This window comes from Lutra lutra, chromosome 3 (assembly GCF_902655055.1).
Source record: "Lutra lutra chromosome 3, mLutLut1.2, whole genome shotgun sequence".
NCBI classification, from domain to species: Eukaryota; Metazoa; Chordata; class Mammalia; order Carnivora; family Mustelidae; genus Lutra; species Lutra lutra.
The window spans coordinates 43,609,951-43,634,929 of NC_062280.1; the positions used below are offsets into that span (position 1 = coordinate 43,609,951).

The 24,979-nt window shown below is 46.4% G+C and overlaps 1 protein-coding gene across 2 annotated transcripts in view; it reads right to left on the minus strand.

Annotated features, from left to right (window-relative positions):
• Window positions 1–1,048: 1,048 nt before the first annotated feature.
• IQCA1 (IQ motif containing with AAA domain 1) overlaps window positions 1,049–24,979 on the minus strand; it is a 155,616-nt gene continuing 131,685 nt past the window's right edge. The window contains exons 16-19 of one of the 2 annotated variants that reach the window (XM_047722651.1): window positions 23,619–23,705; window positions 13,486–13,663; window positions 7,192–7,430; window positions 1,049–1,624 (exon numbers count right to left, since the gene is read on the minus strand). In XM_047722651.1, the coding sequence (XP_047578607.1) occupies window positions 1,496–1,624; window positions 7,192–7,430; window positions 13,486–13,663; window positions 23,619–23,705 (633 nt within the window). In that variant the 3' untranslated portion in view covers window positions 1,049–1,495. The remainder of the gene's footprint in view (window positions 1,625–7,191; window positions 7,431–13,485; window positions 13,664–23,618; window positions 23,706–24,979) is intronic. The other variant, XM_047722652.1, reaches the window with a different exon arrangement.

The following is a 24,979-nucleotide window of genomic DNA, read 5'->3' on the forward strand; positions in this document are numbered from 1 at the left end:
CTGCCTTATGGGGTATGCAAAGCAGTCCTCAACACACGGACCTGTGGCTGTCTCTGTCCTAATCTGGGCCTGTCTCCCATGCAGACACCAGCTGTGGCAGGGGGGATGTGCTGGGGACCAGAAGACTCCCAGAAATACAGGGCATTGAAGAGGTAACCTACTAGGAACTAGGAAAAACCCAGAGAGATAGCTTGGTCTTCAGAGAAGGAGATTTTCCAACCTTCTATGCTGTGACCAAAACTGTCAGATAGGGTATTCCTAAATTCCAGATGAAATTCAGTTAAAGTCTGGGGCACCTAGGTGCTGTAGTCAGGTGAGCCTCTGACTCTTGTTTCAGCTCAGGTCATGATCTCAAGGTCATGGGATCAGCCCCATGTCAGGCTCCGAGCTCAGTGCGGAGTGTGCTTGAGATTCTCCCTCTCCCCATCTCCCTGCTTGTGCCAACTTGCTTTCTCTCTAAAATGAATAAATACATCTTTAAATAAATTAAATTTCAAATAAATGCAGTCTGCTTCTTCTGCTGGCATTCCCACTGCAACTTAGAAACAGGTTACTTACCATCTTCTACCAAACAAACTTTCATCTTCATACAAAATTTAAATTTATCTTTTGACCATTATTTTTCTGTTCTTTAGTCTTGTTCTTATTTAACTTTTCTTGCTTCTTCATTCAGGCTTCCTCATTTCCACATCTACCCCATGTTTATGTAGTACTTTTCCTCTAGCCATCGGCCTGCTCCTGTTCCTGCACTTCTCAAGAGCACCAGTCTGGGAGGGAGGATGATTTTAGTCCCGCTGTCCCAGATGTCCACTGTGTGACCCTGGGCTTAGGTTCCTCCATCTTCAAAGTCAGTCGTTCATTACGCCCAGTGTGGAGCCCAACATGGGGCTTGAACTCACAACCCTGAGGTCAGAACCTGAACTGAGATCAAATGTTGGATGCTCAACAGACAAGGCCACCCAGGTGCCCCTAAACTCACCAATTTTAAACATTTTTTTTGGCTCCAGCAACCAAATTACTGAGTCGGTTCAAAGACAACAGTTTTTATTCCATTATACAAAATAGATTAATAGGCAAAGAATTAATGTATTAAAATATGTGTAAGATCATACACAGTATATATGGATTAATAAAAAGCCGGAGTGCTGGTGACAGACTCAAATTACTTACTAGTTGTCAAGTTAGAGTATTTTCTAACTATCACATTGTAAATTTGTCAACTAGTACTGATGAAGTGGAAAGACTATGTGCAGAGTGGATTTCGGTTACACACAAACTTCACACAAACTGAGAAGCAATTAAGAGCTCTAGAAACAATTGTGATGGACATCAAACTTGGTGTGCAGCCTCCTACAGACGTGAGTGAATGCAGGGGCAGATGAGCTCGGGGCATCGGCCAGGGTCTTCCTCAGACAGGCAATGGTGAGCCTTCTCCCCGGCGGGTCAGGTTCACCTCCATCCCTGAGACACTCAAGGATGGTTCCTCAGAAGGGCATTACTTTTTCTTCTTCTCCTCTTTTCCCTTCTTTTCCTTCTTTTTCTCTTTGTCCTTTTCTTTTTCAGTGTTCCCTCCCATTAGTGCCAAAGCTCGCTTTTTACCCATGGGGGTTTTGGCATACCAGTCCTGAAACAGAACAGATGTTTAGGAAAATATCAAAATGGCACATATTCAGGAGAAGAAAAGGAAAAGCGAATTGGGGGAAAATTGGAAGGGGAGACAAACCATGAGAGACTGTGGATACTGAGAAACAAACAGTGTTTTGGAGGGGAGAAGGGGTGGGGCATTAGGTGAGACTTGTGGTGGGTATTAAGGAGGTCATGGATTGCATGGAGCACTGGGTGTGGTGCATAAACAATGAATCTTGGAACACTGAAAAAATAAAATTTAAAAAATGGCATGCATTCACTGGAATATTCTTAAAAGTAAAGAAAAGCTTGCTAAGAAGGAAGGGGCAAGCAGCCATCAAACTTTGGACATTTAATGTATATTTAATACAAATTCTTTTTTCAGGGAGTTTTCCAACCTGTATTTTGACACAACTTGAAATTTCTACCTCAAGGAATTAACAGTTTCAGAGAATCACAGTCCAAATCTAACCAGCAGCTCTTCCTTTCAACATCACCTATCTTTCTGGGGATCCTACTCTATCCAGAGGGCGTGGGCTTTCTTGGTAACGTGAATGACCCTCTGTGGTTCACACGTGGGCATCAGAAGTTGGACTGGTCGCCACGTGGGAGCCATGGGAGGCCACACAAACACTGGGAGGGGGACTTTTGAAAACATGGCAGAAGGGCGCCTGGGTGGCTCAGTGGGTTACGCCGCTGCCTTCGGCTCAGGTCATGATCTCAGGGTCCTGGGATCGAGTCCCACATTGGGCTCTCTGCTCAGCGGGAAGCCTGCTTCCCCCTCTCTCTCTCTGCCTGCCTCTCTGTCTACTTGTGATCTCTCTCTGTCAAATAAATAAATAAAATCTTTAAAAAAAAAAAAAACATGGCAGAAATACTGGAGCTGATATACCAACAGAGCACCTCGTGGTTCCAGCTGGCCCTGTGAATGCATTTTCCTCAACCTTCACTTTTCATTTGAAAGCTGAGAAGCATTTTAGTTTAAAACTTTATAGTAGTAAAATATTTCACTGAATGACTGCACTACAAGCTGTTTATCAATTCTATTAATGGACATATAGGCCATTTCCAACTTTTTGTTAGGAATTTGTATGTATCTCCTTGTATACTTATGAGGAAACTTCTCTATGACATATACATAGAAATGGAATTCCTGGGGGTGGGGTAGGACATGAGCTTCTTTAGGTTTTTTTTCTTTTCAAGATTTTATTTATTTATTTGACAGACAGAGATCACTAGTAGGCAGAGAGGCAGGCAGAGAGAGAGGGAGAAGCAGGCTCCCTGATGAGCAGAGAGCCTGATGTGGGGCTCGATCCCAGGATGCTAGAATCATGACCTGAGTGGAAGGCAGAAGCTTTAACCCACTGAGCCACCCAGGCTCCCTGAGCTTCTTCAGTTTTACTGGTTATTTCTAAATTGCTCTGAGTGGAAGGCTAGCTCAGTCTTTTTAAGTCTTAAAGTGTCTTTATTGTCTCCTGTCTCTTGGGTGCTAGTTTAGCTGGGGATAAATGTTAGGCACACAGTTACTGTTCCTCAGCACCTTGCAGAAATGATTGTGCTGTCTTCTGGAACAGATTTCTGTCAAAGAACTGCAGGACCTCCCCATTGTTTCTTTGTAGGCCATTTGGCATGTTTGAAGACTAGCTTGTTATCTTATTCCAAGATTCACAGTAATTTATGTTTGTGTGGATTTTTAAAATTTTTTCTGCTGGTCACTTGGAGTTCATTTTTAATCTAAGAACTCATGTCTTTAATTCAAGAAAATTTTCAGCAAATCTTTTTTCAAATAATTGCTCCTCTGATATTTCTTCTATTATTTTCTTTTAGAGCTTCTGTAAGTTAGCTGTCAATGTCTTCAAAGGTTCTTAATTGCAGTTTATGGATTTCATCTTTTTGGTTTTTCTGTACTGTCTCCAGAGGGAGTATCCTCCAGTCCATAAATTTGCTCTTTGACAATGCCTAGTCTAGAGTTCATACTGCTTTTATTTTTGCCATTTCAAATTATTGTATTTTTAATTTCTAAGCTTTCTTTTGTGATTTTTCCCATAATTATTTCTTCTTATTCCATTTCCGGCTGTCTTTGTTTCAACACTTAGTGTACATTTCTATCGGAAAGGACACCTTCATTTATTTCTTCCAACATCTGAATGAATTATATTAATTTAAACATCTTTGTCAGGTTGTACCTGAATTTTTATTTTCAGGTTCCTTTTGAGTAGGAGGCTCTGTTTTGTTCTTTATCTTTCTCATTATTTCTCTGTCCCTTGGTACTGCTTCTAAACAGTCCTCTAAAACCAGATGCAGAAGCACATCTTGTAGTGATGCTTTGAAGTTAATGCTCCTTGGTGATGTTGACATACCACAGAACTAGTCACAGCGGCAGCAGGTATTGCTTCTTCATTCTCTATGGCCCTAATCTCTTTCTTGTTTCCTAGTCTTGACTTTTCTCTATGCTGCATGCCAGGCACATGGCTGTTCCTGTGTTTGGGATTTATCTTTGTTTCTGGCTCTTGGGGATTATTCTCATCTTTCTTTTCACTTTGGCTCTGTTTTCAATGTAAGGTGATGAACTCCTAATTTACTGAGGCACAGTATAAAATATGGGTAATAAAATTGCCTTAGGACTATGGTTTGAATTTCAGCTCTGTTCCCTTTTAGCTGTGTGACTAGGAGCAAGTCACTTTGCCCCCCCTCGCCTTTTTTGCCTGCTGTAGCAAATTACCGTGAACTTAGTGACATTAAAAAAAAAAAAAAAAAACAACTCATTGTTCTTTGGTCCTGAAGTTTGAAAGTCCGAAATGGATCTCACTGGGCTAAAATCTTGGTGTCTGCAGGCTGTCATCCTTTCTGGAACTCCAGGGGACAATCCACTCCCTCATCTTTTACACTTTCCTGAGACCACCAGCTCTCCTGGCTTGTGGCCTCTCCACCTTCAAGCTAGCAACACGGGGCTACTTGGGGTACCAATGGGTCCTTCCCATGTTGCTAACTTTCTGGTTCTCTCTTCTGATTCCCTCTTCTACTTTTTATCGTTATGTTGGACTCACCGGTATAAATAAGGATAATCTATTTTAGGTTCAGTGGATTAACACATCTACTCCATCTGTACCTTAACTCCTTTTGCGGTGTGACCAAACATATTTATAGATTCTAGGGACTGGGATGTAGACATCATTGGAGGGCCATTATTCTGTCTACCATACCTGTCTATGACTCCATTTCCATTTGTAAAATTGGGAGACTATAAGGTCTAAATGAGTTACAACAGCACCTGGCAGAGAATTAGTCAGTAAGTATTAGCTAACATCATTATGATTATTATCATCATCATCCTTAAATATTTTCTCCATCATGTCCACGAAGCAGGGTACTATGTGTTTGGAGAATCTGAAAGATCCTAGTCTGCACATTGTCAGAAGCACAGTTAGGTCCAATTTCTCAGAGCAGAAATGATTGGAATGAGCACAAGCAACTTCAGCCACAGTATCACATTATTCACCAGCGTCAAGTGTCAGCCCATCTATCCATCTGCTCTATAAATTTGCCACTAAAAATGTTTATTGAACATCTATTTGGGGCTGAGTGCTGTACCAAGCTCTTCAGCTACAATAAGAAGCAGAAATTGATGGGGGAGGGGGCTGGCAGTGATGGTGGAAAAATGATTTAGTTTGCTAAAAAAAAAAAAAAAAAGAATAAAGTGATCAAATAGGCCAAGAATGGAAGTGAGAAGTGTATGTGTTCTCATCTCAGATTATACAATGGTAACATTTCCTTCTCTTTCCTTCTCTTGAATAGTGTGATCAGTTAGTTACTGGACCTCCAGTACATAGAACAGAAAAACTTACACAAATCACTTTGGAAAGTTAAAAACCCAGCTAAGAGAAAGCATAGGTTTTACTACCCCAAACCCAGCTCCTCAGAATGAGTAGGAAGATGATTATTTTACAAAAGAAAAAAAATAGGAAAAGAATAGGTTATATCACAAGAAGAGGGTAAATATTTGCAATTAATTCTAATAAGGTTTAAACAGTTAACAAGAACATTAATTCAAATCCTTGGCAAAAACTCCAGCTTGGAGTTGGAAATATTTCTTTGCTGTTTTGCTAGACCCTTTTAAGCAAAACTATAGCTGATGGCCCAAATCTGGCCTGGTGGCTGTTTTTGCAAATTAAGTTTTATTAGAACACAGCCACACCCATTCATTTACATACTGTGTATGAATGCTTTTGTACTATGATACAACATTGAATAGTTGTAACAGAGACTGCGGAGCTCTCAAAGCAGAAAATATTTGCTCTCTGGCCCTTTATAGAAAAGTTTGCCAATCCTTATGCTAATTTTTGTGGGAGATCAGTATTGTGACTCTTTTCCAACTTATACTGAAACATCAGCAGCAAAGCAGGAGGGAAACATGGTTTTTAGAGTTGGTGGAAAGTGATATATTGCAGAGGGAAATTTTCCTAATCTTAAGCAGGCTTCCAGACGCACAAAGCTTAGATGAGAATTCTGATACTTTTTCTGATGATTGCATGGCCAGTGTTGTGGTGGGTATAACTGCATGGATATAATTTTCCTCTTGTTTTCTCAGATGGACAAGGAAACTGCCTCCAGGTCCAGAAAGTGAACACCGTCGTATTCATTTTGATTAAAAGGAGTGTGAAGTGTGCCTGTTGGCCTGGGCATCTAGGTTTTCATGGTGATTTGCTTGGATAAGGCACATAGCTTTCTGCAACTTCTTTTCCTCCTATAAGAGAGGGATTTGGAAGAGCTGGTTCTCAGTTTCCTCTAGATCTAAAAAATTCTATGAACATCACAGATTATAATAAAAAAATTAGAAAGTCAAACTTTGGTGAGTCCTCTTGTGATTCCCTATTGCAAATGCAGTGAAAAATGAAGCATGCCACAGCAAATCTGGGACAAAACTATCATGGGCTTGAAATGCACTATTTAGAGAATGGTTTTCTTTCTGCACAACTTGTTCCATGACATGAAATATGAAGTAAAATCCAGTGACCCAAGGGGAAGGTGTGCATACATGTAAGTATGGTGTGTGTGTGTGTGTGTGTGTGTGTGTGTGTGTGTGTATGTGTATGTGTATGTTTGTTTGAATCCAGTGGTTTTAAAACTACTATTTATTTATTTTAAAGATTTTATTTATTTATTTGACAGACAGAGATCACAAGTAGGCAGAGAGGCAGGCAGAGGGTGGGGGGAAGCAGGCTTCCTGCTGAGCAGAGAGCCCAATGTGGGGCTCGATCCCAGGACTCTGGGATCATGACCTGAGTTGAAGGCAGAGGCTTTAACCCACTGAGCCACCAAGGCACCCCTCAAAACTACTACTTAATTCTGCAGTTTGGCTGTTAATTGTGGTTACAGACCACAATTTTTCCTAAATCTTGGAAGATATGTTTTACCAGCAAGGCTGGCACGAATTTGTGATCTAAAAATTTCAGGTTTCCAAAATTCATTGTATATGACAAATTCCTGAAATTCAGGAACCAGAGGGAGGAGGTTATGTGACAAGTGTCTGTGGCGAAGACCTGACCACATAGGTGTTCTGTTTACCTTAAAGCTCTCCTCTTCCTCCTGGTACACGGGACTCATGCTGGTTAGCGTTGCGATAAACTCCACTGCCGTGAGCGGTTTGTAAGTTTGCTGCCGGATTCTGCGGTCTGTGAGCACGCCTTTAACCACCTCGACTATGTGTCCCTGGGTGAAACCATCGGTGATCTTTGCCAGGCAACTTATATTCAAGGCGTTGGTAATGATGCCTCCGTTGCGTTGAATGATCTGTTTCCACAAAACTGTTGCATCCAAGATGGTGGAAAAGACACAGAGAACAAGGGTCACCACAGGGAAAGCAATATTATCTCCTTCTTGGTACAAAGCTGCATGTCTTCAAGAAAGCAATGTGCAGGAGGAATACTCCATTTTAATTGTAATTCAAATGATCAGAAAGCCACAGAACGGAATACTTTTTTCCCTCTGAATGATTTCAACCCTAAGACCTGCATATTGTTGGCCCTGAGGTCCTAGACCCACAAAACAAGAAAAAATGAAACCACATTCAATAGAGTTTCACTGTGGTATCTTCAAAGATGTTCAAAATCTTTCAAAATTGGAAATTCAGATAGGGTACATATGGGATCTCTGCAAAGTTCTCAAATACTCTGCAAAATTATATTTTGCAAAGTATTTTTGAGTAGGAGTTTGACTTATTTTTTTACTTATAAAGATTTTGTGCATTATTTTTATATGTGGGATTGGAATTCAGATTCTAATTTCCATTCATCATCAGTGGGCTCAGTTCCCTTCAGGTGCAATTTGACGCTTATTCTCCCCTTGCCCCCCAATAATTGTAAATAGGCAGTGGTTTACTGAAATCCCATGGGTGGGTGCCCAGTGGTTCTCTGGGTTAGTGGGACCTGGGGTGACAGAGAGATTTTTCTTAGAACACAGGGATGTTGTGAAAATGAATTACGAAATTACTGAACTTAAGAGAGAGAATGGACTCTCACACAGCATTTGCAATAATACTAAACTCAGGGAACTGCAGGCATTCCACAGAGAGGGAAGTACGTGAGAGAGTCCCGGTGGCTTGTTTCATTGTATCTAGACAGTAAGAAAGGTGAGACTTTGCCAAGGCCACCTGTCTCCTAGTTGTTCTCAGTGCTGGAGTGCTGGGAGGATCTGGTCAAATGTTTCTCAAGCATTTTGACCTTCTTCGAGGGATATTTGAAACAGTTTTTTTTTTTTTTTTAAAATGACCATTACTATATAATCTGGCACTGTTGGATCTGTTAAATGACTAGCTCATCCAAATACATTGATCCACAAATACTTGACAAAATGAAAAGGAATAGGATGACCTCCATGTGTCTATGAGCTTCATCACATAGTGAGATTTTGGGTCATGAGTCATTTCAACAATCCACCTCCACCAGAGTGATGGGGGTGGTGGTCCTTGGCCTTGTGGTGAGCCGAGTTGCTGGCAGGCATATTACCCTGGGCCATATTGTGTCTATGCGTAAGGTTATGTATCAAGGGCCACGTGGGCCACCAAACGGACCTAAAGCAACATCTAACCCCCCACATCTACTCTGCTACTTTCTTAATGGGTGTGTTTGACCTTGAATTCATCTCAGGGTTCCCTATAAAATGCGAGTAGAAAGATCTGCTCCTCAGGCTGCTGTGACAAATAAATACAAGAATGTAGAGAAAGGGGTTGGAAGAGCACTGATTTAGCATATGGCGGGCAGTTTACTTTCTTGCAGCTGTGTCACTGTTGTTCTTGTAATTATCATTAGTAATTCCATTTTGTATCAAAGTTTCCCAATTCTCATTAAAGCATAAATACAGAACATGTCTAAGAATATATCTGTACAACCTGGACATAACTGAGGTCGAATTAGAAATTAGAAAATATAACCCACGGGAAAAATAAGAACAATGACCAGGCAGCGTTATCCCTTGGGATCTAATGTGCCCCAGCCCAGATTTATAACCCTGAAAAACAGTATGTCCAGGTCTGCATGGTGACTGTGGAAGCTGAGAAGGGAGCTTGCTTAATGCTGAAGCACAGGGCACAGTTCCCCCAGCTGAGGATCCAATTGTTTTCGCAGGCTGGGAACTCAGAGAGCTTCTGACCTGGGCATCCAGGCAAACTTCTTCCCAATGGTGTGGACGTGAACCAGTGGGTAAGCAAACAGGGAGGGCGAGGGCTCCCAGAAACCAATGCCCAGCTCCCATCCCTGCCTCTCTGCTAAACTGCAGCAGTCACGGCCACCCAGCCTCCCAACACAAGAGGTCTCTCTGTAAGTAAAGATTCTTTAGAAACAGAGCAAAAAACTATAATTACTCTGGTTTAGCAAGTATGTGGGAACACACTGTTGATTCTTTAAAATGTATGGTACTTGATGCTTAAGTAGAGTTTTGGCCAAGGGTCCTCATAATACACACATCATTGATTTCCCCCCAAAGCTCACCGTTTGTTAATGGAGGTGCAGTAAGGGAAAATGTGGAGGTGGCCACAGCTACAGCGGGGCTTGGCCACTTGCCCACAGTCTCCTCAAGATCCAGAGAATGAGGAAGAGAATCACTTTGACTTCTCGTATTTGATGAACTAGACTTCCTTTAAAAGAACAGCCTCTACTGCTTCTACAAATCCACCCGCGGTGGGGTTAGGACGGGGGTCAGGAGCAGAGTGAGTCAAAGCCTGGGGTGGGGGCCGTGGATGTGGGAAGCCCACAGTGAGCTCTGGAGCACAAGCTGCCCAGTCTTTGGCCCAGGAGTGCAGGTGGAGAGGACGAGAGCACAACAGAATGGGGGCTGGCTGTGGGTGTGTTGGGGAAGACGGGATCAGTGAATGGAGTGTGGTGAAGGGAGCTGAGGGGCTCTCCAGACCGAGTGCACAGACTCCTCACTTCTTCAGGCTAATCTGCATTCTCTTTCCCTTCTTTAGACTGAAAAGAACCTGGTCTTTGAATCTCCTTTCCTGCTTTTGATGATCCAAATGGATTCTGTCCTTGCTCCCAACTGTGTTCTTGAGATGATGTAGTATCTTAAAATTCATTTGTTATTTGTGATTTTACAAAAGCCCAGGAAGTGATAATAGGATTTGGATGAGCTTCTGGCCTCTGAAGACCAGAATTCTAGAAAAATCGGAAGATGTGGACTGAACTCATCCGACCAGACACTGGGTCTGGGGAGGAGGTCTATGATAAATTGGGTTATTAGTGAAATAGACCCCCAGGAAGAGAGACGAGAGCAGGAAGCATTAGGAATGTGGGGAGAGGAGGCCCAGAGGGACTTCTGGGGACTAGACGAGGCATTAATCAACCTTGCGGGTGGATTTTCTTTGCAGACGTTTTGAAGGAAACAGCTTGATTTGGGGAAAGAAGGTAGATATTGAATTCTATTTGGTAAACCTTAAGGATTGTGCTTCCTCAGGCTGACCCACCCTTTCCTTCCCAGCGTTACTCCCCCACCCTGCCTGGAGGGATTTGAGAAGAGGGAAGGTGAACGTTCCACAACACCTCCCTCACTCTGCTGCTGGTAGATAGATGGCCAGGCAGAGGCCCAGGTTATGGATTTGCAGCCCATGCTTTATGGGCTGGAAGAGACCATTTTTGATCACTGCAAAGACAGGAACAGTCTTTCTTTAAGACGGATGTCCCAGCCACCGTGGCTATGAAAACTTCAAGGTCACTGGAGGAAATGCTGGGCAGCATTGTGACGTCAGCAAGAATGGCTACCTGAACAAATCAGCCACCACGGAAGACATATGTGAGAAGCATGTGGTGTAGTGGACAGAGCCTTGGGCCCAAGCAAACCCCTGCCTGCAGGTTTATCATCTGCCCACGGGTGAGGGGATGCTTTCTCCTTCCTCCCGTGTGATGCCGCCACAGGGAGATTCAGGTTGGAATCTGTAATATGATCTGTGTCCTTACAGATGCCTGTCATTTTAGCAAAACAACACAACTGTCCTTGTTATACATCAACAGCTTCATTTTTAAAGGGCCTGTGGTTTTGTCAAATAATAGAAACTATTCAATCCAAAGTCAAGAATAATGCTCTGTTCCCCTCAAATTAATAACACCATAACTTATTCCATTAAGAGAGCTCAAAATACATATCTACCACAAAAAACCCCAAACAAAATCAAACCCTGGGATCGTGAGAGGAAATCTACCAACAGAAATGAGAGAGAGAAAGCCAGGAGAGGGGAATGTTCTGTGTGGACTCCAGGAGGAGGGGGAGATGGCGGGCATCCACTGAGCTCCGTGCTGAGCCTTTCCTTGGTGGGACTGCACAGCCCTGCTGCCTTGAACTCCAGTGAGGCCATGGGAGTCATTCTGGCCAAGGCAACAGGAGTGAAACAACAGTTGGCCCTTCTGGGTCTTGCCCCTGGAATCTCCTGTGAGGCAGATACTCTCTCTCCTGTCTTCTCTCTTTTCCTTTGATGCTGGCTGATTACAAAGGACCCAGTGGATGTCCCAGAGGCTCCAGGGGATGAAGAAGCCACTAGAATGAAGGAGGAATAATCGAGAACGACGTCCTCCCGTACTTTGTGTATGACATGGATTTGTGAAGCCAAGCTCATAGCTTATCAAGGAAGAAAGGAGCTTGCACAGTACATGGAGTGGCTGATGGTTCTCTAGCAGATAACATGGGCCAGGAGCTTAAGATGAAGCAGAAAGGGTTTTGGGGGTGCTGTTGTGACTGGAGAAGGCTGCCTAGAAACCGAGTCTGACCTGGTCATTTTCTGCTACCATAGGCTGCCTCACCTCCACCCCTACTCCACTGGGGGCACCTTCCTGTCCATACCACACTGCTGCCCCCACCGCTGCCCGTACCACCACCTTCCTGTTCCCTGGCACCAGGCTGCCACCACCATCACTGCCCTTTGCCACACTGAATCCACCATCACCGTCTCTATACCAAATCTGCCATTACCACCACAAGAGGTAAAGATGACCCTTCCCTGAGCTGCCCTGTAGTATTCAGACCCTTGTTTGGTCCACTGCCCTTGAATCTGGGCTGGCCTGGGACTTGCTCTTGACCCGTGGAGTTTGGTGAAAGGGACTTTGTGTGAAGTCTGAGGCTGGGTCACAAGAATCTCTCCAGCTTCTGCCTGAAACTTTTGAAACGTTTGCTCTCAGGATGTTCTCTTGTGAGACCCAACCGCTGTGCAGGGCAAAGCCACGTGGAGAGGCCAGGTGTAGGCTGTCTGGCTGGCAGTCCCAGCTGAGCATCTAGCATCAACTCCAGTCATGGGCGTGAACAACCACGTATGTCCGGCCCTGTCGAGTCTTCAGATGAAGCCCAAACAGACCCCCGACAGCAACATCCTGAGGAACTTGAAGGAGAACTTGCCAGTTGAGCCTGTGAACCCTCTGAATCATGGGATGGAATAATCAGTTGTTTGAAGCCACTGGGGTGGTTTGCTCGACAGACACAGGTAATAGAAACCACGCCTGCACCACTGTGGCCACTCATGGCTGGGTCACACTCTCCTTCTCCATAACCATGGCTGCCATCTTGGCTTCTTCCCTGGGCAGCACCCTAGGGCTCCCCAGGGGGCTGGTACAGTGCTGAGTGTTCTGCTGCCAACCTCACATAAGGGTTATGACAGCCCTGGGGACTAAAGGGTCCTTTGTACGGAGCAAACAGTGGAGGCTCAGAAGGTCCACTGAGCTGTCCATGTCGTTGCCAGCTCTCCCAGGCAGAACCTGGATTCAGAATTATGTCTCCTTAGGGCTCGTACTTTGTGGCTTTCTAAGGTTTCATTGCACCATCTCCAAAATCACTTTTTTAGTGTCAGTTCCACTTAAAAATACATTTCAAAAGAAGGAGATTTTGAATTTGTCTGTTCAAGGGGCAAAACCTCCAGAGGCGCGCTGTTAGTGTTCATGGTTATTTTAAGTAAGTCAGCGCGCTCCTGGACGAATACTTTGAGACCGGGAAACTAAAACAAATCATCCTGTGGGAGACACCGTCACTGTGGGTCCAAGGCAACTCACCCTAATCCACCTGTTGCAAGAAAAATCAGCACCCGCAACAACTCTCGTCACCTTCAGGGCCCCAAATAATAATCCCTGTCCAGTTTCCTTCTGTCCTGGGTAACAAGAACGATGTGACAACAGGACAGACAGACACTCTTTGCTCTCATGACCTGGTCGTTCGTATTTATGGCCCAGGTTCTGCCCCTGTCCGGGAACCTCCTCCAGCACACGGGCTCTTCCTCCACCACTGTTCGGTCAGGGCTGGGTTCCCGGGGTTCCCGCGCTGGCGCCACATGCCTGACACCACCTGGCCCACCCTTTGCCACCCCACACGGGAAGGGGCTGGGGTACTTGCCGAATCTTGAAGCATAATCTGGTCTGGGGACCAAAATAATTTTTTGGTAAACTTTGCAAAAAGATTGAAGTTCAGCATCGAAAGGGCGCTGTGTTGTCCCCACAATCAGAATCCTGTCGTCTGGTTTCAGGAGTCTCAGGATTTTTGGAAGCTGTTTTTTGAGGCGTTTAGGTTCCATCTGGGAGAAAGAGGGAGAAGGGGAACATGAGCTCACATGCGGGGAAAAAAGAATTCAGGACAGAAGAACACTTACTCTCAGAATGCCCTGGGGCACGCATTTGTCTGAGTGAACCTCAAAGGCTGGGCAGACACGATTCTCAGAGTTCATCCTGGTCTGGGTGGTTTGAATTGCAGTCTCTTCCTTTCCTCCACCTCCAGCATTCAGATTCGGAAAAGGGGAAGGAAGGAGGAAGCACCTGACGTATCTTTCTAGCACCTTCACCCTTGGAATGGGAAGCAGGGCAGCTTTCCCAGTGGAAGGAAGCTGGCTGGAGGGAGGGGCTCGGCCGTGGCGATCCGCGTTCCTCTGAACCATTCTGAGGGTGACCCCAAAGCTGCCTTTGCTGCTAGCCCTGACTGCGAGCCTCCGAAGGTCTGGATCTCCTGTCTGGAAAGTACCTGCTTACAAAAGAGTGTGACGCTTCTGTCTCTGAAGCAGTTTGGAAAGAGTTTGAACCTGTATTATTTTAGTAAAGTCTCAACACTAACTAGGGAGAGGAGCAAGATACGAGGGACCCCAGGGAGGATGACTTCCAGCCCATGGGGGTCAGATTTGGCCACGTTGCCATGGCGATGCACCAGCTTTCAATTAGCCTCCACCGGCACAGCCACATGAGGAGGAAGTGTGGGGGAGGAGGAGGACGGTTGGGGTGATGGAGAGAGCCTCTGCAGAGGAGCCCCGAGCGGGCTCGGCTGTTTTTGGTCCCACTTGGCTCGGGGGTGATTGAGCCAATTAGAATCTGAGTGTTGAGCAGGAGTGACAGAAGCCAGTGCATGGCTTTTCCAGAGCAGAGCAGGCCTGATCTTGCTGTGACCACCCTGCAGGGACTGGCCCCTGTTGCCCAGTCCGGTTGTCCCTGTGTGTCCCTGCACAGCCCAGCCCAGCCCAGGGACAGCCCTGCAGGCAAGAAGGGCCTGTGACCCTGGGGGGAGAGCAGGTGTTCGATAAGCCCTGTGCTCAGGAATAACAGTGAATGGCAGTGTATTGGGGCCATAGCTGGTGGGTGCAGTGACAGTGCTGGGGACAGTTTGCAGGGCCCCTGGGACAGGGATGCTCACTCGCTGTGATACTCTGTTCCATGGGAGGCCCTGAGCAGAGCTGGGAGTCACAGCTGGGCCCACCAACTGTCCTGCACAGTGGAGGGGGGAGTCAGGTGTGACTGAGCACCCTGGAGGGCAGGGGCACCCCAGGGGAGCTGCACAGCCCTGGGGTGACTGTTCTGCATCATAAGGCTGTTGGCTGTGCCTGCTCGCAGTGGTGGTTGGCATTCTTCTTCTTCCTTCCTTTTGACCAGTGAGAAGGCCCCATTCCACGTCTGGATTGACAAGGTGCAGGAGGGAGGCCAGGTGGGAAAGAACAGGCCCCTGGAGGCCGCAGGGATGTTAGGAGGACAGCCTAATGGGAAGCTGCAGAAACATGGGGAGGTCTGGCCCCAGCAAGGCACAAGGCCGGGGACTTCTGTTTCTGTCTAAGGACACGGCAGGAAGCTGGACCTCTCCGATGTCGACCATGCACTTGCCACTTCTTATGTCCAGGCTGCTTATGCGTCTTCCAGCTGAATAATCCTAGTAAGTAGGAGGTGGCGAGGGCCTACTGGGTTCCAGGTACTTCTCTCTCCACAACATGGACTTCCCACTGAGTCCTCAGGACCTCCCCCGGAGGGAACAGTCCTCCCCTCACTCAGAAATGAAAACCTTGGGCCCAGAGAGGCTGAGTGATGTCTCCAGTCCCAGAGTAGATGAGCAAGATGACTCCCAGGCTCACGCTCCTCCCTCTGCTCTGCTGGGGTCCCTTCCCTCCCAGAGGGGATTGCCAGGGGCTTGAGTGTCCCCCCCCACCCCCATTCCTCTTCCTGGGTAAGGGCCTATCTCAGTGGAGGGTTACAAAGGAGAACTAAAGTATGTGTTTATTATTATTGTATTGTGTTATGTCATATTTTATTATTAGATATATATTATTATGATGTATCCATATCAGCTTTATAGAGGTAGAATTCACATACTGTATGATTCATCTATTTAAACTGTATAACTGAGTGGTTTTTTAGTATATTCACAGAGTTGTGCAAACGTTGCCACAGTCCATTTTAGAACATTTTCATCATTCCCAAAAGACTGCCCTGTAGCAGTCACTGAATGCTCCCACCCTAACCCCTTCCTCCAGACTGAGGCAGCCAGTTATCCACTCTGTGTCTCTACAGATTTGTATATTCTGGATATTTCAGAGAAATGAGATCATCCGGTATATGGTGTGCGCGCATGTCTGTGGCTTCCTTCACTTTGTATAGTATCTTCACGATTCGCCCATACTGTGGCAACATTCATACTTGCAGCATTGGTTACTTGCCGCGTGACAGCCATTGTCCAGATAGGCCATATTTTATTCATCCCACCATCAGTTGATGGGTGTCTGGGTTGTTTCTACCTTTGGGCTCTTGTGAATCATGCTGCTATGAACATTTTACTTGGGCTCACACACACAGGAATTGAGTTGCTAGATCATATAGCTATTTTATGTTTAACCTTTTGAGGAAATGTCAGACTTCTTTCTAAGTGGCTGAGGTTTACATCTCCCTACATCCTATGAACACTTGTTATTATGTGTTCTTCTGTTCTCTTTCTTTTCCCTTTTTAAAAAAAATTTAACTACCCTTACGGATGTAAAGAGGTATCTCATTGGGATTTCAATTTGTGTTTTTCTGATGGCTGATGACATTGAGCATCTTTTCAGGCATTTATCAGCCATTTCTTGACTTCTTCAACTCCTTTGTCCACTTTTTAAAAAATCGGGTCATTTGTCTTTTTATTATTGAGTTGTAAGAGTTCTTTATATGTTCTAGACACAAGTCCCTTGTCAGATCAATGATTTTCAAGTACTTTCTTCCATGCTGTGGGTCGCCTTTCTACTTTCTTGATGATGTCCTTTACAGCAAAAAAAGTTTTTAGCTTTGATGAGATGTAACTTATTTTTTCTTTTGTTGTTCATATTTTCAGTGTTATATCTAAGGTATCATTGCTTTAAGGTCACAGAGATTTATGCTTCTATATTCTTCTACAGGTTTTAGAGTTTTAGCTCTTCCTTGTAGGTCTTCGATGCATTAGGGTTTGATTTTTGAATACTGTGTGAGGTAGGGATCCAACTTTATTCTTTTGCACATGGCTATGGAATTGTCCCAGCACCATTTATTGAAAAACTATACTCCCTCCATTGAATTGTCTTGGCACCTTGTTCAAAACGTCAATTGATTGTAAATGTAAGGGTTTATTTTTGGACTCTGAATTCTATCCTGCTGATCTATATGTCTCTTCTAATGCCAGCACCACACTGTCCTGCTGGTACAGCTTTGTGGTAAGTTTTGACACTGGGAAGTGTCAGCACTCTAACTCTGTTCTTCTTCTTCAAGATTGTTTTGGCTTTTGGAGGTCCCTTGAATTTCCATATGGATTTTAGGATCAGCTTGTCAATTTCTTCCAGTAAGTCAGATGGCACTGTGATGGGAATTGCATTGAATCTGCAGGTCAGTTTGGGAATTATTGCTGTCTTAACAATATTAAGGTTTTCAGTCCATGAACTTGATATATCTTTCCATTTATCTAGCTCTTCCTTAACTTTTTCAACATTTTAGTAGTTTTTGGGGTCGAAATCTTGTACTTCCTTTGTTAAATTTATTCCTAATATTTTATTCTTTGATGTTATTATAAATGATTTCTTAATTTTAATTTTTGATTTATCATTGCACGTGTATAGAAATAAGTTGCTTTTTGTGTATGGATCTTGTGTCTTGCAAACTTGCTGAACTTGCTTATTAGTCCTAATGGTTTTTAGTGGATTCCTTAGGATTTTCTATATATAAGATCATGGCATCTACAAATAGAGATAGTTTTACCTCTTCTTTTCTAATGTGGATACCTTTTATTTCATTTTTTCCCCCTAATTGCCCAGGTGAGACCCTCCAATATAATACTGGGGAGAAAAGGTGATGTTAAGGGAAAAGCATACAGTCTTTTGCCATTAAATATGATGTTAGCTGTGGATTTTTTGTAGTTGCCCTTTATCGGGTGGAGGAAGTTCTTTTTTTTTCCCTATGTCATTGATTTTTCTATTATGAAGGGTTGCTGGATTTTGTCAAGTGCTTTTTCTGCATGTACTGAGATGATATGGTTTTTGTCTTTTCTTCCAATGATATAATAGTATATTACATTAATTGATTTTTGAATGTTAAACCTAGGGTAAATCCCACTTGGTCATGGTGTATAATCCTTTTTTTATGTTGTTGGATTCAGTTTAGAGAAGACTTTTTATAATGTAAAACAGCAGAGAAAGAGATGGAATTTTTACAGCAAAATAAGTCCTGGAAGCTGGGCCTGAGGCCAGACCACCAGGCATCTTCCTATCATCTCCGCCTGCACCCACAGGAATCCAGAGCCTGCTCCAGCCCCCGCCCCAGGAGGAAGCAATGGCCCTGCATGATTCTACCCAGGAGAACAGAAGAGCTTAAAAGGGGAAAGCACAGGAGAGGGATGATGGAATGAGACTTCCTGGAATCCTAGAAATGGATAGCTCTCACAATGAGAATCAGGATCTGCTCATGAAGGGGCTGCTCCTTAATCCCCACCCCAGGTCTCTGCAGAAATCTGCCGTTGCTCAGACCCAGCCTCTGGGCTGTCCTGGGACAGGGAGGGGTGTTTGCTGGGGCTTAACTTTGATAGTGAACTTAACCTGGGGGCCAGGCTATGTGCAAACTCCCTCCCCTCTCCACCAAAAACAAACAAACAAAGAAACAAACAAACAAATACCCAAGGAAGAAACTCCATAATAATAGGCAGATGATATGGCAAATAGTTAAATGCACAGCTTTTGATTCAGACATATTTGATCACAGTCTTGGTTCTGCTTTTAACAGCTGTGTGACCTTGAGCAGATGACTCAACTTCTCTGAGCCTTAGTCCCTAAATCTGAGAAATGGGGTAATCACAGAGCCCAACTTATAGGGATGTTGTGAGGATTGCATGGCCTAATGTGTCTGTCTGATGAAGTGCTTATTAAGGGATGATTGTGTCTTATTCTGAAATACACATGTGGGTGGAACCAATGCCAAGTCTTCTCTACTGGAGAGCAAGGTGTTTAAAAGACAGAGACAGAAAAATTGGAGGCTTTGCAATTTGGAGGAAACTAGCAATTTGCTAACAGAGCACACAATGACTGTGTAAAAAGTTCCCATCAGTTTCTGTTATATTAAATGATAATTTTTCATCTACTTAGTTCTGAGAAACTGCCTTTGGGCCCCACATTGCTGAAGAAAGCCCTCTGCTGAGATTCTGGAAGAAGAGACCTCATGAGAATATCTATATCTGTGTCAGGAAATAATCCACTGCACTTCTATGAGGCTCAGCAAGTTTGGTGATATTCAGGGTTCATTTTACCAGAGCGAATCCAAAGCCCTCTTATGAAGCATGGTTATTTTAGCCCCCTGAGCCACACAGGCACCCCTGAAGCATGGTTGTTTTAAGTAAAACTAACCTTTTGAAAATGCAGAAGCAGCAGCACTTTGGGGAGTGGGTCATGAGGGAGGAGGGTTTGGGCAGGCTTTGTAGATTCCATGGGAGGTTTCCCATGGATGCTTGGACCTGAGCCTCAGGGGAGAGCACTGGGCTGGGGATGGGGTGGGGCTGTCATTGGTTTGGGGGTGATTTTTCAAGCCATGAGATGGTGCCCAAGAAAGGCAAGGTGAGAGAAATAGGTCAGGGGCCTGGGATGGAAACTCGAGGAGACAGAAGACACAGAAGGAGGAGACACAAAAAAAAGTGTTGGTGGGGTATTAGGCGGCCAGGGCTGTGGAAGTTAAGGGAAGACAGAGTTTTACAAAATGGTGAAATTCAACCACCTCGAACATGGCATGAAGAGCAATGGAACCGAAGTGTTTGTTGGCAAAATGGATGTCAAAGAAAAACTTTCTGAGAGCAGTTTCTACAGAGTTGGAAAGCAAAAAACAGACAGTGGTGGGTTGAGGAGTGGGTGGGGACGATGAGAACAGACTGGTCTTTTAAGAAGCTTGATGGAGAGTAAAGCAGGTGGCAGGGGTGACTGGGATGTGCCAGGTGCACATGGCAGCTGCCCAAAGGCTGGTGGAAGGAGGACAGACCCCAGGGCCCCAGTGAAGCTGGAGACTGCACTTCGTGTGGTGAGAGACTTGCTTGTGTGGTCTGAGCCCATCCCCAGCAGCCTGGTTGCCATGGTGACGGTGGGGCCGGCTGCCTGTTCCAAGGCAGATGATCTTGCTCCGTGCACATCCGGAAATGGCAGGGACCCCTGAACTTCATTAGCCTGTTTCTGATAACAAATGTTGATCCTGGGCTGCAGCAAGAGTGACACCCTTGCTGACAGAGCGGTGTAGTCCCATTAGAAGGGGGTGAAAATGAAAGGCGAGTCCATTCAATCAGCACTCCCCTGCACCCGGGCCACCCCTGTTCCAGTTCAGAGGCCTGTCCATTAGGCACGAGACCCTGGCGCCTATCCATCACGCCAGCCAATGTCCCTACAGTCACCTGGCAACATCCATGGCCACAGCCTCAATGTCCAGTCCTGCCAGCCCCCGCATGGCCACATTCCCATGGGCAGTTTCAAATTATTGCTTAACATCCACACGGCAATTTCCATTTGCCGTTCTGTAGTCAGCTCCCCAAAACCCCACTGCAGCCGGCTCCAACAAAGCACGAGCTTCCCTCTCGGAGGCCTACCGTGATGTCGGAAAGGCTCCTGCTAGATGGGGGACGAAGGGTAATGGTGCGGAACATGCAGCTGCAGCCTGTCTGGTCTCATTCTTTACTGCCTTCCCCTCGTCCACAAACAACTGCCTGGCAGTGTGAGCTGCACCCAGTGGAGAGGAGGGCTCTGCTCCCAGGAGGAGGAGAAGAGAAGGGGGCTGCTTGTGGTGGGGAGGGAGGGGCATGCTGGGAGCTCAGACATTCCCGAAAGTCTAGAGGTGAAGGACTTTCCGGGCTGTTGAGAACAACGGGGGAGAACGAAGGTGTGGGCAGGAGTGTTGGAATTCTGGAGCAGGGCACCTCGTCTCTAAGACCAGAGGACCCCACAGGCAGCTTGCAGGCTGTGGTCTGGAGTGGCCTGTGGGCTGGGGAGATGTGGAGGATGGACCTGGGTGTCCACATGGTAGGCGGAAGCACGAGGGAGGGGAGAATGCCTGGCACTCAGTGGCATCCCAGCTGGGAGCACCGTCCAGATGTGGAGAAAGGCCTGGCCTTTGCGTTCAGACAAATGTGTTTCTGGGTGCCAGCACTATCCCCAACCTGCTGTGGCTCCGTTGGAGACTTTGTCATCTTATGCAAAACAGGAGAAGACCGCTTCCTTCCCAGAGTTGCTGGAAGCCTCCCTGACATAGGAGTTGTGCCCCTGGGAACCTCTTCCTCTTGTTCACAGCTGTCCTAGATGTTGGGCCTGCGGTCCCTGCCCCAGAGAGTTCAGCTTCCCAGGCTGAGCCAGGCTCAGTAGCCATCGTGCCCAGGCTGGACTTCTTCTTTGCTTTGCTGCTCATGACGGGGTGCTCCTCATACATTTCATGACCTTGGGAGACTTAATCTAAATGTTGAGGCATCAAGGGGGCAGTGAGTCACTGTGGTGAGCGAGACTTTTTTTTCAAGGGGAGATTCTGGAATCCCTCTGATCCAGGTGGCAGTCTCGAGGGGGCTGTCTATTGTAGTTGTTGGTGGTGGGCTTGGCAGCCTCCTGGTTTCTTTGCAGGTGGACTTCCTTCTCTGTGCCTCAGTGTCTTTGGGATTGTGGAGCCTTTGGGACAGAGGATGGACCATGGCAGAAGGAAGGCTGTAGGCTTTGCCCAGGGGTGGTCGAGTGAGCAATGAGAAGCTGGTTGTGATGCCTCCTGGGTTCCTGTCACCTGTGGATGCCCTTGGCTTTTGGTGGCCAGCTTCAGAAGGCAGGTGGAAAATGATGCTCCAGCAGCTCCAGCCCTGGTGGCTGGAGGACTTGGTAAGAGCCTAAGTCAGAGGCTGGGTGTGGGGACAGAGAGCTGATGTGGCCCAGGCCTGGCCCCAGCTCTCTAGGAAGGAAGCAGGGGCAGCCTGAGGGGCAGGCCCAGGACTTGGGGGTGAGTGGGGACACCTGCTCCCATGTACAGCTAGAGGACGCACACAATGATCCCCACCCCATCACCCCCGCTGCCATGCTCTCCTGCCAGATGGGGTATTCATGCCTCCTATAGCCCTGTCTGTACCTGGGATGGCTCAGGACATTTGGGAACCCAAGGACCACTTCGGTTTGTTGCCCCTCAGGTGTCCTGGGAATTACCTAGGGGTGTGATTCATGCCCTTCAGCACCGTTAATTCCCTTGAGGGATGGCAGACTGTTGCAATGCAGAGCTGGAGAGAAAAAGGTCTGACTGGTCCCCTGCAAAGACTCTGCCACCAAAGGCCTTCATTTCTTACCGGAATAACACTAGCCCGTGGCTATATTTGTGGGAATCGGAGCTTGGGCTGAGTCTCTTGGGATCAGCAACAGTGGGGCCGGTTTAGGCGGGAGGCCTGGAGACACCGTGCTTGTCTCTCCTTTGCCGGCTGCCTGCCCTACACCAGGGCTCCCTCTGAGGGAGATGTCTGCCAACCGTGAGGCATTTCATTTCCTACCATCAGCCCTTCCCCCAGGGCTCCTCTGGCTCTCTTACGAATGAGCATTTTGGATTCATCTTGTTCCCCACAGACTCCGGGGTACAGACGAACAGCCAGAGCCTGTGGGCAGGCATGGCAGAGAAGGGGGGGCGCTGAGCTGGAGGCTGTGCTCTCTGGAAACCGTTAATTAAGTCATTAAGGAAGTGGATGCTCAGAGAGGTTAAGTTGCTCTCTCACACACACAGCCAGCTCAGGTGAACAGCACAGTGAGCCCCGAAACCACGTCTCCTACTCCCCAGGCAAGGTTTCTGATGATGTTGGGTGTGGGGCACCTTGGATTACACATGCCCGGAGGTCTCTTTGTCTCTTTAGGTTTCTGATCGGGCTCATAGTAACGCCTGCCTTCATGTGTTCCTGTGGGGTTGGAGGGGGAGGGACTTTCGTCAATGTAGCAACTTGGCCAGCAGAGGGAGTGAAATCTCAGATTCCCGGATTTAATAATGAATGAGTCCTTTTAAGAGTTTCTGAAATGACAGGGCAATCAAGGCTCATTTGGGGAAGAAAAGATGGAGCTTTCATTCTTTATCCAAATCATCTCTACCTGCTAAAAATGATGTATAATACATAAGGATTGAAAGTGATTAAAATCCTTATGAATTTAATCAGAAATTCACAGTTAACCACTATTTGCTTTGGTGCAAATTGATGTGGAATAACAATCATGTGTATCTGCAATTTTTTTTTAACTTGTGGGAAATTTGCTGGTGATTTGTGGGGGGAAGTTCGGGGGAGGGGGGCCTTCTAAAGGAGAGAAACGAAGGAAGGAAGCTGTTGAGAGGGCGCTCCCCGGGGCCCCCAAACGCCGGCACTTAGCAGTTCTGTCGAAGGTCTTTGTTCATAAATTTCAAGCCTTTGCTATTTATTATTATGAACAATAGGAAATCCTAATAATAACTCCTATGTGTACCATTTGCTTTAACCAAGAAAAATTTTCTGAATTGTTTCTTACCTCTGAGTCACATGTTTGGGTCCAAAGCTCTTCCTCCCCCTTCCTTCCATACTTTCCTTCATTTTTTCCCCTAATTACTCCTCATAAAATCAGACTATTGAAGTTTTTCAAATACAGACATGTAGAGGGCAGAGAAAGACAGCTGCCCCTTCATTCCCTTCCTCCCTTAAAGAAGATGTTCTTGAAAAGTGGAGACAGTCCTTGGTAAGGGTCCCCTGAGGGGAGGGGAAAGAAAAGGCCAAATGGAGAAAGATCAAGAATCCCTCACCATCCTTTCTGCGCTGGGGACTTTCTTGTAGAAGGTTTTTTCTGTGTCTCCTATCCACACCACAGAGGGTTGGAGCTCTCGGGCCACCTGCAAGGAGAAGGAGAGCCTTGGCTGTAAATGCATTTCTCTCTTGGACTGACAGACAGTAGGACCCGATGGCTCCCCAAGATGGCTCTCGGGGGTAGGGGTGCCCAGAAGGGCTCCAGGGCAGGACCGCACCCCTCCTGCACAGCAGGATGGGGCACCACATGCCGGTACCGTCTGTTCTTCCCTAGGACCCGGAGCCTTGAATCGGTTCGGCTTGAAATCAACCAGTCGCGTTCTGCGGCAAACCGACGGGCATTTGGGCCTTGGGTTTAATGACCGCCTACTTGCTGCTCCCAGGTTCATTCAGACTCGCTCATCGTGAGAAAAGCTGTTTCAGCACAAGGGGCCCCCATGATGCCATTTGTTCGCTGCTGCGCGGCTGTGCCTTTGTGCCCGAGGTTTTGCCTGGAAGGTGGCTCTGAGCCCCTCCATGGCGGGCAGGGCTTCGCGCCAGCGCTGGGCCTTACTTACTGTGGGCCTGGGAATAATTGCCACTCACTGAACAATCTCTTCAAAGCACCCCCACGATAGCAAAGTTTGGGTATTTTTGCAACAATATGTGCTTTGTGCAAAACCGTGACCAGATAAAAGCTGTCTCCAGCCACGGCAAATAGAGCCTTATGTACTCCTATTTTTATGTATCTTAAAACATCAATGCAGCTGGCGTGAGTGATAACCAAGACGGGCATTTAGTAAATGATGGAAAAGTCACGAGGCGCACGTGGCCACGTCTGTTCCTACAGCATCAGGAGCCACGGCGAGCAGATCATGCCCGCGTAAAGACAGGAGTGCATGGAACCTGATCCTGGTGCCAGTATGAGTCCAGGGCCATGAGCCTTCACAGCCCCACGCTCACCAGCACTTTTGGACAGAAGCAGACTAGCCAACCCCTGTTTGGTAGGCCTTAATTTTTAGACACAGAGCCACAGAGTTTAAGAATCCAGAATTGCACATTGTAATCCCAGCTCCTGGGGGATGTGGTGGGTGTGACCTTCACGGTGAGTCAGTGAGCAGCCGTGGGCCTAGCCGGGGCCACACGTGTCACCCATGGCAGCACATGCACCGTTGGGGCCAATGTTGATGCAGCATGGAGTCCATACCCTGGCCACTAGATGACAACTCATTCACGCCATGGCCCTAGGAGGCAGGTGCCTCTCTGCTCATCCAGATTTTACAAATGGCGAAACTTAGCTGAAAGACGCCAGGGGACCTTGTCCAAGTTCACACAGCTGGAGAGTGGCAGAAGCAGGCTGCAGAGTTGGCTGGAAGCATGG